The following is a 13,660-nucleotide window of genomic DNA, read 5'->3' as shown; positions in this document are numbered from 1 at the left end:
TTCATGTTCTTTAAAAGTTATTTTCTTCTTACTTTATTCTGTACATGGTTGGAGGTTTTGTGCCTTCTTCTCCTACTGAGTGTACATGTATACAAAGAATTGTATGCTTTTCAGCAAAACTTTTCATGACAAAAAGCTCAACATTTCTTTCATGTCTGCTCTTTGAAAGAGCTATTGTATTAAAAACCAGGAAGCCTGCCTTCAATCTCTTCTACATTAAGTCAGATTAACCAGATATGAAAGTTCCTGTAAATCCTTACAGGTTTTATAAAATATGCTGCTGTTTGGAAGTTTATGTGAACCCTTTACTTTAAAAACAAAGACGTTTTAGATGCATCTTTTTGCAAGCACAGCATTCACCAGCTTTACTGGTTAAATACAATCATTTGAACAAGCAAAATAAAAGTAAATATTATTGAAATTTTGTGTTACAGGGCTACCTCATACTAACACACTGAAAGACTAAGCGCTAGCTTTTTATACTCTTTTCAAGAGTGACTGGGTTATGTGAAAATAAAGAGAGGCCACTGTTAAGGGAAGTAACAGCAAATGCAGTGCTTGCTTTCAATAACTACATTCCAAATCCATGATAGCTAGCTTTATTTAGGCACAAAGAACAACCCACTAAATGGATTCTGCCTGCTAAATTTCTTGATGATCCAGAAAGAAAAGCTGTACTTCTTGCAATTAAAAGAGCTACTTTCTTTTGCCGGAAACTGTACGAAAGAAAGATAGGAGGCACAGGAGATGTAATCCTTTGACATTTCTTACAGCAATTGGTACCATTTCAAAACAAAAGTTCTCTAAGAACTAATTAAGATTCCCTCACTCTGCAGTATTTCATTAGTCCATCCATTCACTCAACAAAAAAAAGTTGTTCAGAGTTTTAAGAATGAAGCAGTGTTTTGGGATTGGGTATTACCCACAATTTGAACTAAGCAGAACAAGCTGAATATAAAGAGTATTGCAATGAATCTGTCTGAAGTAGTTAATTTCATTTCAGCCAGTAGTTTAGTGTTCTACTTATGGGAATCCAGTAACTAATAGCTAAGAATTCAAAATACCCTTACCCACCCAGGAATTCCTAAAATCAGAGTTAAACGAATTTTCAACTTGTAAGCACGTCACCTTTTCTATATTTAAAGTAAATGCTGTATCTGCCATTTTTTCCCTTGGATTCTATTTGTTTACTTTAAACTTTAAGTAAAAATGTAGAGCTATTCCCTGAATTGCCAAACATACATACTGTTGTACAGTATATGCATTGTAAGGTTCAATTTCCTGTTACAAAACAAGTAAACCAACCCAGAAAAAATTCTAGTAATTTTTTTTCTTTAACACATAGCAATCTCCTTTCTCCACAAACAAGAAACAAAGTAAATGAGTTTACTTGACAAAAAAATACAAATCAATTAATGTCTTTCCATTGGAAACCACAGAAAAATCTTTCTAGCTCTGACTGAGCTAAAGGACAAGAGTTTGTTAACACAATGCCCATAATTCTATAATAGAATAACTGGAAAATGGGGCATGTAAAGTGTATGTTTTTTGAAGGATTTTGACAGAAGGAGTGGGGACTGAGGAAGAAAAAGACAGCTTCAGAAAATTCTCATCATACTAGTGTTGTGAAATCCAGATCAATTTACTGACTGATGTTTTGAAGATGCCTGCTAGTTGCAAGGTCTCCTACAATCACTGACTACCAAATGACTTTACAGAAGTAGGAATTAAGACAATTTTTCTTAAGTAAATATTTTCTTCAAAAAATATTTTACATTTCTATTTGCCTTTTAATTAAAATTAATGTATAGAATTGTGTGTTTACTGTAATCTAAAAGAATGCCACCTATGTGTGATGGACGGGGGAAGCTTAGGGGATTTTACAGAAACACGTATTGCTGCTTTGTTCCCAATTTCTGTTAAACTTTTCTCCTTCAAAAAGGGTAATGTAATAAATTAAGCGTCTATCACAATCTGGTGTATGAATACATGTACACATATTCATATTTGCTTTAAATGGTCACTTATTTTTTCAGGGAACTACCATATGATCCAACAGTAGACCTTTCATGAATTTGACTTCATTTATGTGTATAACCCTACTGGTGGAAGTTGCGCAAAGGGCTTCATAATACAGTTTTTTAACACTGGAGTTATCCTAGGAAAACAGCCCACCCAAACCTAACAATTACCAGTAACTCTACTATAATAAATGTAACCTACACAAAATTATTGGTTCAACTGCTGACTAGGCTTTAGTTCCAGATTTCTTTAGTACGTGCTGAAAAACTAATCCATTAGTATCTATCTGGTGTTACATTTATTTTTCTTTTGAAGCAAAAAGCTATAGAGATGCAGTTCCAGAATGTTATGTGTTGTTCAATAAGATCACATCTCATGCAGTCACATTATCTTTGGATTAAGCCATCTATATGGGGTATTTCTAAGAGGATCTAGAGTGCTACTTTAATTAGTAAACTATATGCACTCAACTAAGAGATGCAGCAATAAATACCTTTGCATTTCAGGCCAGAGAACCACATTTAAGGATGGGCTCTGGCCTCCTCCCCGTCCTCCCTTGATTAAATTTAATTTGTAAGTTAGTAGGATAAAAACATGACATTTATTTAATAAAGCCAGTTATACAAATGTAGGATGAGGCATAGGAAATAAAAGCGAAGTGACTGAACAATGAAAATTTGCAGCTGTCTTGTTAATGCGAGAATGTACTACGTTTAGCAAAACAAAATAAGGGTCCAACCACTTACATTAGAAATCCTACCTTATTCCATCTGATAGCTCAGTACTCTTGTTCACATGCGAAGAGCCTGTTTCTCACTTTGGAAGATCTTCCTTTTCTACTGAGGATTACCAATACTCCAACCTGAAGTGCATCTGAAAACCTGCCCCCCTCAATTCCCTAATCCCAATTTGCATAGGTGCTGGAACTCGGGGTGCTGCGGCATCCCCTGGCTTGAAGTAGTTTCCATCATATACAGGGTTTACTTTACAGTTTGGTTCAATGGCTCTCAGCATCCTCACTGTACAAACTATTCTAGCACCAGTGCCAACTTGCAAACCATTTTTTTAATATTATAACCTTTTGTTGAGAACAATTGCTGGAACCTCAACTTCTGGGATTTCAGTTCCCAGATCCTGGCATCACGTAGTTAATTAATGAAGCTGCAATAAATTATGCTGTCTCTGATGTACAATTACAGCACTGCAAATCGTCACTAAAAGTCACTGGAAATCTCCTTGTGTAAAATCTTGTCTTAAACATGGAAAATTGTTGTCTCTGAAAAGCAGCCTCACATGGTGGATACAGTAACATGTATCACTTACACATAAGCTGGGTTTATGCAGTTCAGTGCATGAGGCTTTCATACCAACTGTCCTCTAGCTTAATAATAATACACAATATATAGAAGAACAAGAGTAGCAGAAAGTAAGTCAACTATTCCTAGCTCCTGAAATTATTTAAGATTCCCTTTTCAAAATAGTATCACATACAAGTGAAGACAGGGTATGAATTGTGTCTTTTGATATGAAATCTACAGCTGATTAATTTCATGCAGTAGTATTGCCTTAGAGTTATCCAGACAATAATTATGTCTGTTGATATTATTTTGCTTTTGTATTTCTCCAGAGTTTCGTAGCATAAATGCTAATTTGTTTTGAGACTCAAAATGTTTCCCAACTACCATGCACTTAAACTAATGAGCAATTCTTACCCCCAATAAAAAGCATAATGGAAGTCAAAGTTTAGCCACAATTCATCTTTCCTATGGTCTAAACTGTTTTCCAAGATGATGAAATTTAAACTGTGGTAGGAAAACCAAGGTTACAGATGCCATAAAAATGTCTCATGAAAAATCAATCCCCCATCACATAGTAGAGACTTTTTGTTGCAGAAATTCTTTAGGATTACAGACATTATACATATAGTAACAATAATAAATCTTGCCTTATATAACATCTTTCTTCTTCAAAATGCATTACAAATATCAGCTAATTAATGCTACTAGCTAAGAAGTGCTCCATTTACACAGTGCAATCTGCAGTATTTTGGGTTTATTTGGTGGAGTTTTCATAGAATCTGAATGATGTTTTACAGAACACAAAATGTGAGTTGCTAGAAGTCACATTTTTTCAGCTAATGGAGTTTCAAACCCTCGTATTCATGTGCACAAAAAAATCTTTCAAATGTAATAACCATTAGAAAATCTAAAAGAGGGAATCTAATACAACCATATGTATGTATTTTTCATAAAAATGAGGAATTAACTTTTGTATATAGTCCTACAGTTATTCATAAAACAGAAATTTTCAGCCTCATTCTTATGAGGTCATGACAATACATGAAGTGAAATACCTATTTAGTTTCAGATGGTAAAATACTCAAATCTTGTGGAAATCTCATTTGTGAGTTTTAAACACGTTTATAATAATCAACAATATTTTGATTAAGCAAGAACATTCCTACAGACTTCAAATGCCTTACACTGCAATATGGAAAAGCAATTCCCAAAGTCGCTTTTTCTTAACTTGTGACTAACAAAGCCAAAGAAAATAATTATTTGCTTTTCCTTTTCAGGGACTGGAAAAATACTGAATATCTTTTTCTGAAAGTTTATTTTCCCTTCACTCTGATGATAGGAATGTCCTCTAATTGTATCTCAAGGGAAACAAAATATCGACAGAGCAAATATACACCAATCAGGACACAGATTGCAGTTCAAATAATAGAGACGGGGTGAATACTGGATAAATGTGCTCGCAAACATATTTATCGAATCCTATTCATGATTCAATCCAACCACATTTATGTCCTTTGTGTGGTTTTTCAGGACCACTCAGAGAGTTGGTTTATGTGAGTATATATGTTTGCAGAGGAGCTTTTATTTATGTAAGTGTGGATATTCGGTATGACCTAGTGTGTTTGTGAGCATTTACAGGAATTCACAGCAAAACTGTTGGCACTCCCACATTTATGTAAACTGGCTTGTGTGTTTTGGTTTGAGGAGTTTAGGAGACAAGGAGAGACTAGGAAAACATTTTAAAGTCACTGGCTTTCTCAAGCAAAATAATTGCAGTTTGAGGAGCCCTGGGGAGAGAGAAGGGAAGATAATCTGGGAGGAAAGATGTTTGAGAAGAAGAGTCCCTAGCTTAGAGACACTTTGTTTTTATAAAAAGGCTAGATTACAGACAGTGTTTGTAGGGTGGCCAGATACTGAAGTGGGAGTTTCACATCTGGTTACAAACATGGTCCTGCTCAAATAAGTACTGGCCACTGTGACAGAGAACAGCTACTGACAGACAGGAGGGTGCCAATAGAGAGAAAAAAGGGGTCACCAGAGAGCAGCACCCCTGTTAAGGAGAAATAGGGGCAACAGCTTTAGGAATTATTTAGTACGAATGTGACAGAAGTAAACTGAATGCAAAGTCTGCTAGAGACCCGGCAGCTCCCTGTCCCGTCCCCCCCCCCCCCCCCGAGGCCCCCCCCCCGTGGCAGCTTCCGCCCTGCCCTGAGGCGCCCCCCCACTGCAGCTCCCCCCCGGGGAGCTGTGCGGCAGCTCGCCACCCCAGCTCACCTCTGCTCTGCCTCCTCCCTGAGCACGCCGCCCCCGCTCTAATTCTCCTCCCCTCCCAGGCTTGCGGCACCAAACAGCTGATTGGCACTCAGGGAGGCGGCGTAGGAATGATGTAAAAAAAAATTGGGGGCACCACTTTTTGGCACCCCCAAATCTTGGCGCCCTAGGCAACCGCTTAGTTTGCCTAAATGGTAGCACCGGCCCTGGATGTGACATACCTTTCTCTCTCTGTGAGGAGGGAAACTGGACACCATTAAATTAGGCTGGAATAAAGACAGGGAGTGGATGAGTCATTACACAAACTAAAAAATATTTTCGCATGTTAATTTCCCCCCTACTGTTACTCACACCATCTTGTCAACCGTTTGAAATGGGCCATCCTGATTATCACTACAAAAGTTTTTTTTCTCCTGCTGATAATAGCCCACCTTAATCAATTAGTCTCATTAGAGTTGGTATGGCAACACCCATTTTTTCATGTTCTCTGTATGTGTATATATACCTATATAGATATAGATAATCTTCCTGCTGTATTTTCCACTGCATGCATCTGATGAAGTGGGCTTTAGCCCATGAAAGCTTATGCTCAAATAAATTTGTTAGTCTCTAAGGTGCCAAAAGTACTCCTCGTTCTTTTTGCTGATACAGACTAACATGGCTACCACTCTAAAAACTGGGAGCCTTCTAAATAAACAAATATAATGCTATCTTGTACAAAAGAGGACAGAAAATTATTTAATGTGGCTTAAACTTTCCTAGGTCTGTGTGTATGATCTATTTTGCTCCACTTTCCCCACAAGTACACCATCCTCTCCTTGACAGATTCAATGAGCAAACAATTTGTACAGGCAGGCATGTTATTTATAAAATTCAAGTCATCCAATCAGAGAACAGAAACAATATCATGTGACTTAGGTGACCACTTGCACAAACATACCCAACGCCCAATAATCAGTGATCATTCTGCAGATAAGCCATTTTCTATAATTTGTTCATATACATTTTTCATTAAACAAAGACAAATATCAATACAGAAAAAGTAAAGTTTTTTCAAGCACAGACTGCAAACAGAAAAAAGTGATAACCTTGTTAGACAACATCCAGCTTTGCTGAATAACAGCTACAATACAGGAACATGAATTGGACTCTGCAGCAAGGAGAGCATTTCAACAGGGACTTCTTGTTCGTGTTAATATTTGTATATCGAATGGAATAATGCACAATGCACATATTGCATCACATTCTCCTTTAAAGAAGCAACTTATTAAACTAAGTGAAAGGCAGAGACATGAGTGTGACTGTTCTCAAGGTAGCCAGGACTGAGAGTCACCTTGTTATCCCCCCTGCCTCTAGTGAGAAGGAGTCTTGCCTGTGGTAGCTGGGTTTTAGCTCCCTAATACTACTAAATACTACCAACCTATCAGCCACTAAACCACTCTCCTCCGTGCTATGCTGTCTTTGCCTGGTAGATCCCCTTGAAACATTCCTCTGTGATATTCAGCTACTGAGAAATTCCAGATCCTTTAGGAGCAAAGGAACAGTGTACCCCAGTGTTACCTTAAATCAGTGCTCCTGCATAGTGCACAGCACTTATGAGCATTTATAATAAAACAAAAGGAGACTTATTTAAGAAAGAATAGAGGTTCCACTCAAAACAAGAGAGAGTGATGGAAACACGTGATTACAACTAGGGCTGTCAAGCGACTAAAATATAATTGCAATTAATCGCAATTAATTGCACCGTTAAACAATAATAGAATACCATTTATTTCAATATTTTGCATTTTCTAAATTTTCAAATATATTGATTTCAATTACAACACAGAATAAAAATGTACAGTGCTCACTTTATATTTATTTTTGATTACAAATATTTGCACTGTAAAAAACAAATGAAATAGTATTTTTCAATTTGCCTAATACAAGTACTGCAGTGCAATATCTTTATCATGGAAGTGGTACTTACAAATGTAGAATTATGTGCAAAAAATAACTGCATTCAAAAATAAAACAATGTAAAACTTTAGAGCCAAATGTAAACAAACTTGTTTGTCTACAAGATTGGCTGAACAAGAAATATGACTGAATGGATTTATAGGCTCTAAAGATTTACATTGTTTTATTTTTGAATGCCGTTATTTTTTGTAGATAATTCTACATCTGTAAGTTCCTCTTCCATGATAAAGAAATTGCACTACAGTACTTGTGTGAGGTGAATTGAAAAATACTATTTCTTTTGTTTATCATTTTTACTGTGCAAATATTTCTAATAAAATAATAATATAAAGTGAGCAGTGTACACTTTGGATTCTGTGTTGTAATTGAAATTAATATAAGAACATAAGAATGACCCTACTGGGTCAGACCAAAGGTCCATTTAGCCCAGTACCCGGTCTTTCAACAGTGGCCAGTGCCAGATGCCCCAGAGGGAATGAACAGAACAGGGAATCATCAAGTGATCCATCCCCTGTCACTCATTCCCAGCTTCTGGCAAACAGAGGCTAGGGACACCATTCCTACCCATCCTGGCTAATAGCTATTGATGGACCTATCCTCCATGAATTTATCTAGTTCTTTTTTGAACCTTGTTATGGTCTTGGCCTTCACAACATCCTCTGGCAAGGCATTCCACAGGTTGACTGTGTGTTGTGTGAAGAAATACTCCCTTTTATTTGTTTTAAACCTGCTGTCTATTAATTTCATTTAGTGACCCCTAGTTCTTGTGTTATGAGAAGTAGAAAACAACACTTTCTTATCTACTTTCTCTACACCAGTCACGATTTTATAAACCTCAATCGTATCTCCCCTTAGCTGTCTCTTTTCCAAGCTGAAAAGTCCCAGTCTTATTAATCTCTCCTCATACGGAAGCCGTTCCATACCCCTAATCATTTCTTTAATTTCTTGCCCTTTTCTGAACCTTTTCCAATTCCAATATATCTTTTTTGAGATGGGGCAACCATATCTGCACACAGTATTCAACATGTGAGTGTACCATGGATTTATATAAAGGCAACATGATATTTTCAGTCCTATTACCTATCCCTTTCTTAATTATTCCCAACATTCTGTTCGCTTTTTTGACTGCCGCTGCACATTGAGTGGATGTTTTCAGAGAACTATCCACGATGACTCCAAGATCTCTTTCTTGAGTGGTAACAGCTAATTTAGACCACATCATTTTATATGTATAGTTGGGATTATGCTTTCCAATGTGCATTACTTTGCATTTATCAACATTAAATTTCATCTGCCATTTTGTTGCCCAGTCATCCATGTAGAAAAACATCAAAAAATATTTAATAAATTTCTATTGGTATTCTATTGTTTAACAGTGCGATTAAAACTGTGATTAATCATGCTTAATTATTTTAATCGTGAATACTTTTTTGAGTTAATCACATGAGTGAGACATGATTTCCTGGTGGCTTGCCTTTACTCCAAGACCATAAGGCATAGTTTTCAACATAGTTACGTTATTCCTTAAATATTATCCACACACATCTCTCAATGATTATGAGTATTGATAAGTTACAAGCTTTCAGTAGAGAACTCATGCTACCCTTCATGGATAAATACTATGAAAATGGTGTATTAGTCAGTGAGTTTGTCTGGCCTGAGACAGGAGTTGCTTGTAAAAAACAGGGAAGCCTTTGCCAGTTGGTACCAATGGGCCTCCATGTCACAATGGGATATGAGAGGAAGAAAAGATTCAGCACAGTCTAGTCTGAACTCGGGGGGGAGGAGGGAAGGGAAGAAAGAGTTTCTTTCCATGGGTCATAATAAACAGGTTTTAAAGAGAAAAGGTCTGCAATTCAAATACTGAAATCAAAGCCATTTTACATCTACTGTGCTGCAGACATTTACAAGAATGGTTTCATGTGTGTGGAAATATGAGCTCTGGCAACCTGCCAAGGTCACCACGTGTGACCTGCTGTGCAAATGCTGGTTATGAAAGTTAGAGCTATTTGGGGTAATTTTAATTTATGTTCTTTATTTTTCCAGAGTTTTCAAATGATTCTGCTTTAAAGAATACATGGAACTTGTTTGTAACAGCCAGTTCCTTGAGCCTTTGGACATGCTGAACCCAAAACTTGTATCTGACAAATTCTCAAGATTCTTGCCAAACTCCATAAGCCACAATCCCTTTCTATTTACAAAATGAAAATGAGTTTCATTCCAGTTATACTAAAATTTGAGACACATGGGGCATAAACAATTTTCAAAAAAATCCACAAAAATCATTGCTGATAGAGTTTTCTTGTATCATTTACTGAAACATACTAACCAAGCCTCACTACAATTCTCTCTCTTTAATTTGTATCAAGTAACATAATACTATCAATGACTTTCAATTATATTTTTACTCAGAGTATGTGAATTATCTGTAAAAATGATCTACACCTGCACATTAATTATTAGCATGATGCTCTGTAAAAAAATTTATGTTAAAGAGAGTTGCCATTTAATTTCATTTTACCCAGTAAATAAATAATAAATTATTAATACTACAATATTCCCTGCTTAGAATGGCAAGGCCTTGCTTTACAAATGTACGGACTCCATTCTCTCGTTTGTTTTCCTCATAACAAGGCCACAAAAGCAAAGAGCAAGGAGATTCCTGAAGAAATAATACTAACGCCATTAACAGCAGTACAGTAAGGTTTTTCCCCCATCTCCTTCTTGCCCTCCCCTTCAGGTTAATATGTTCTTAGGGAGGTGGAAAATTTTCAACAACTTTATTACAGCTAATCAAGAACCAGTGCAAGTTCCACTAGTGGACTCCCAGGGTGGAGGGACAGGCATATACAGAGCACAGGCCTTCTTACTATCATGTTATCTAAATATGCTCTGAGCAAATCTAGATGTCACAGTGGCAAAAGTTCCAGTCTCCATAGATTGTGAGCTCCTCAGAGTAGGGACTGACCTTCCTGAACATTTGGAAAGCATGTGACAGGCATTACCATAAATACAAAAAGGGTGTTAACAGAACATTAAGGTTGCAAAGTCAAACACGCAGTAATTGGGAAATGCTAGAATTAAAGTTGCCCATGTCCACTAATTTCGACTGCTCAATTTGAGCCATCTAGAGCCTGATTTTTCAGAGTGCTTAGCATTCTATAGCTCTTGGATATGTTTAAAGCACAGCTCCTATTGGCTTCAGTTGCAGCTTTGAGTGTTCAGCCCCAGAGTCTCAAGTTGGGTACCCAGAAAATGGGGAACACACAATTAGAGGCCACAAATGAAAATGTGTGTGTTATTTGTTGAGCATCACACAGAAAATCTGTGGCAGAAGCAGGAATAGAATTCTGTGTTGTAATAGAAATCAGTATATTTGAAAATGTAGAAAAACATCCAAAAATATTTAATAAATTTCAATTGTTATTCTATTTTTTAACAATGCGATTAATCATGATTTTTTTAATCGCAGTTAATTCTTTTGAGTTAATCGCATGAGTTAACTGCGATTAATCGACAGCCCTAAAAAATATAATTCTACATTTATAAGTTGCACTTTTAAAAAAAGAGAATGCACTACAGTACCTGTATTAGGTGCATTGGAAAATACTATTTCTTTTGTTTATCTTTTTTACAGAGAAAATATTTGTAATAAAAAATAATAATATAAAGTGAGCACTGTACACTTTGTATTCTGTGTTGTAATTGAAATCAATATATTTGAAAATGTAGAAAAACATCCAAAATATTTATAATGAATTTAAATTGATATTCCATTATTGTTTAATAGTGTGATTAAAACTGCAATTAATTACGACTATGTTTTTAAATCTTGGATTAATTGCGTTTTTTTTTTAAACAGTTTGACAGCCCTAATCTAGTGATTTTAGAAACCGTAACAGCACAGGATCAGCTACATTCTGTTCACATTTTAAGGTTATCTTTGCAAGTGTAAGGGATGAAAACTTAATATTTATTTAAATGAATTTCTGAGAAACTGATGGCACTGTCCTGGAAATATGGACTTACTTTTTACTAATTCAGTTCCTTAAGGTGAGTGGTGAGAAATTATAGCAATGTTTCACAATTTATTAACCTAGGATCTGGAAACAGGATGCTAGTAAGTTATAACTTGTCTCCATGAAGCTCAGCAGCCTCTCTATCATTTTTTTTATCTTTATCTGGTGGAAGCTCTTACCAGACATGAAAAGTGTACCATATTTGTTGGCATGAAAATATGTATATTTTCATATCATCACTTACCACTTGAAGAGATTTTGTTAAGACTTCCCAATGAATACAGCAGTTGTTAATCTTCTTATTCACATTCATTCATTTTCTATTTATTACTAAATAACTTTATTTTTATTTTTAAACAGATTTTAGAAGTTCATTTGTAGAAGAAAAAGTATCCAAAAATAAAGAATGATGAAGGCAGCAAGATTAACTTGTTTATTACTAATTGCAGTCATGGGAGTGACTGCTAGCAAGACACAGGAATTTGAAAGCAGTGACGAGGGCACAGAGAAAGAATTCATTTATCTGAACAGGTATAAGCGGTCCAGCGACACACAGGACAAGTGCACTTATACCTTTATTGTACCTCAGCAGAAAGTGACAGGTGCCATTTGTGTTAATTCAAAGGAGCCTGAGGTTCTTCTTGAAAACCGGGTAAATAAACAAGAATTAGAGCTGCTTAACAATGAACTTCTAAAGCAAAAGAGACAAATAGAAACTCTTCAGCAACTGGTGGAGGTGGATGGTGGGATTGTTAATGAGGTTAAACTTTTACGAAAAGAAAGTCGGAATATGAACTCTCGTGTCACACAACTTTATATGCAGCTGCTACATGAAATTATTCGAAAACGAGACAATGCATTAGAACTTTCCCAGCTTGAAAATAAGATATTGAACCAAACTGCTGATATGTTGCAACTTGCAAACAAATACAAGGACCTAGAGTACAAATATCAACATTTGGTGACAATTGCCAATAACCAGTCTATAATTATTGCACAGCTAGAAGAACATTGTCAAAGAATGCCATCCATTAAGCCAATACCCCAACCTCCCCAACCACCTAACAGAATGTATCAGCCTCCTACTTACAATCGCATTATTAATCAAATAGCTACCAATGAGATTCAAAGTGATCAGAATTTAAAGGTTCTACCACCTAATCTACCAACCATGCCACCAGTTACTAGCAGTCCAACTTCAACTGATAAACCATCTGGTAAGTTATTTTATTGGCATGTCTAAATAATATCTATGTTAATATGCAAAAAAACCAACAAGGAGTCCAGTGGCACCTTAAAGACTAACCGATTTATTTGGGCATAAGCTTTCGTGCATCTGAAGAAGTGAGGTTTTTTACCCACGAAAGCTTATGCCCAAATAAATCTGTTAGTCTTTAAAGTGCCACCGGACTCCTTGTTGTTTTTGTGGATACAGACTAACACGGCTATCCCCTGATACTTGACATATATGTTAATATGCAATGACTAATAGCACATTTTCCAGAGGTGGAGATATACTTAGGTCTCAAAGATGCAGACAGAGGTAAGTAGCATGTAACATATTTAGCAAATGATAATGCAAAAGTTTGAGGGTGAACTGGTTCAGATTCACCCCAGATGAGACTGAGGTTATGTTGTTGGACTGGGTACACCTCCTAGGAGAACTGGCAGAGGTACTATGAGTCCTTCCATTAAGGGAATTTGTCTGCCTTTTGTTACTGCCTTCCCAACCCTGGAGTCTGCCTGGACTTGTAGTTTTGCAAATGTTAGGTAGCAGCAGTGCCCCATGGTGCTTTAATATTTATGCTTGACCAGGAGATTCCATCTTCTTCTTTCAAATGCAGAAATCCTGCAGCAGTAAGCAACATTTTGTCCCCGAGACTGGATTGTTGCAATACTCTCCACACAAGATCATTCAAAAACTTCAGCTACTTCAGCAGCTGAATTTTGAGGGTGTTTCTCACAGGGAGTGCAGTACTTTGTGTTTTGTGAGCTTCACTGGCTCCCAGTTTGTTTTGGGTTCAATTTAATATATTTACTGTGATGCAAAAAACCTTAAATAGGCTGGGTCCAGGATACCTCGGATACCAT

At 36.4% G+C, this 13,660-nt stretch overlaps 2 protein-coding genes across 11 annotated transcripts in view; one reads left to right on the top strand and one right to left on the bottom strand.

Annotated features, from left to right (window-relative positions):
• Positions 1 to 13,660, bottom strand: part of RALGPS1 (Ral GEF with PH domain and SH3 binding motif 1) — a 397,330-nt gene that overhangs the window by 169,439 nt on the left and 214,231 nt on the right. The gene's annotated exons all lie outside the window — the stretch shown is intronic.
• ANGPTL2 (angiopoietin like 2) overlaps positions 1 to 13,660 on the top strand; it is a 33,927-nt gene that overhangs the window by 930 nt on the left and 19,337 nt on the right. Inside the window, exons 2-4 of one of the 3 annotated variants that reach the window (XM_034793623.1) lie at positions 4,598 to 4,873; positions 11,413 to 11,603; positions 11,930 to 12,786. In XM_034793623.1, coding sequence (XP_034649514.1) covers positions 11,976 to 12,786 — 811 coding nt within the window. In that variant the 5' untranslated portion in view covers positions 4,598 to 4,873; positions 11,413 to 11,603; positions 11,930 to 11,975. The remainder of the gene's footprint in view (positions 1 to 4,597; positions 4,874 to 11,412; positions 11,604 to 11,929; positions 12,787 to 13,660) is intronic. The other 2 variants (XM_034793622.1, XM_034793621.1) reach the window with 2 other exon arrangements.

Source organism: Trachemys scripta, chromosome 17, assembly GCF_013100865.1.
Source record: "Trachemys scripta elegans isolate TJP31775 chromosome 17, CAS_Tse_1.0, whole genome shotgun sequence".
Classification (NCBI taxonomy): domain Eukaryota; kingdom Metazoa; phylum Chordata; order Testudines; family Emydidae; genus Trachemys; species Trachemys scripta.
This window is presented reverse-complemented; position numbering and strand designations above follow the sequence as displayed.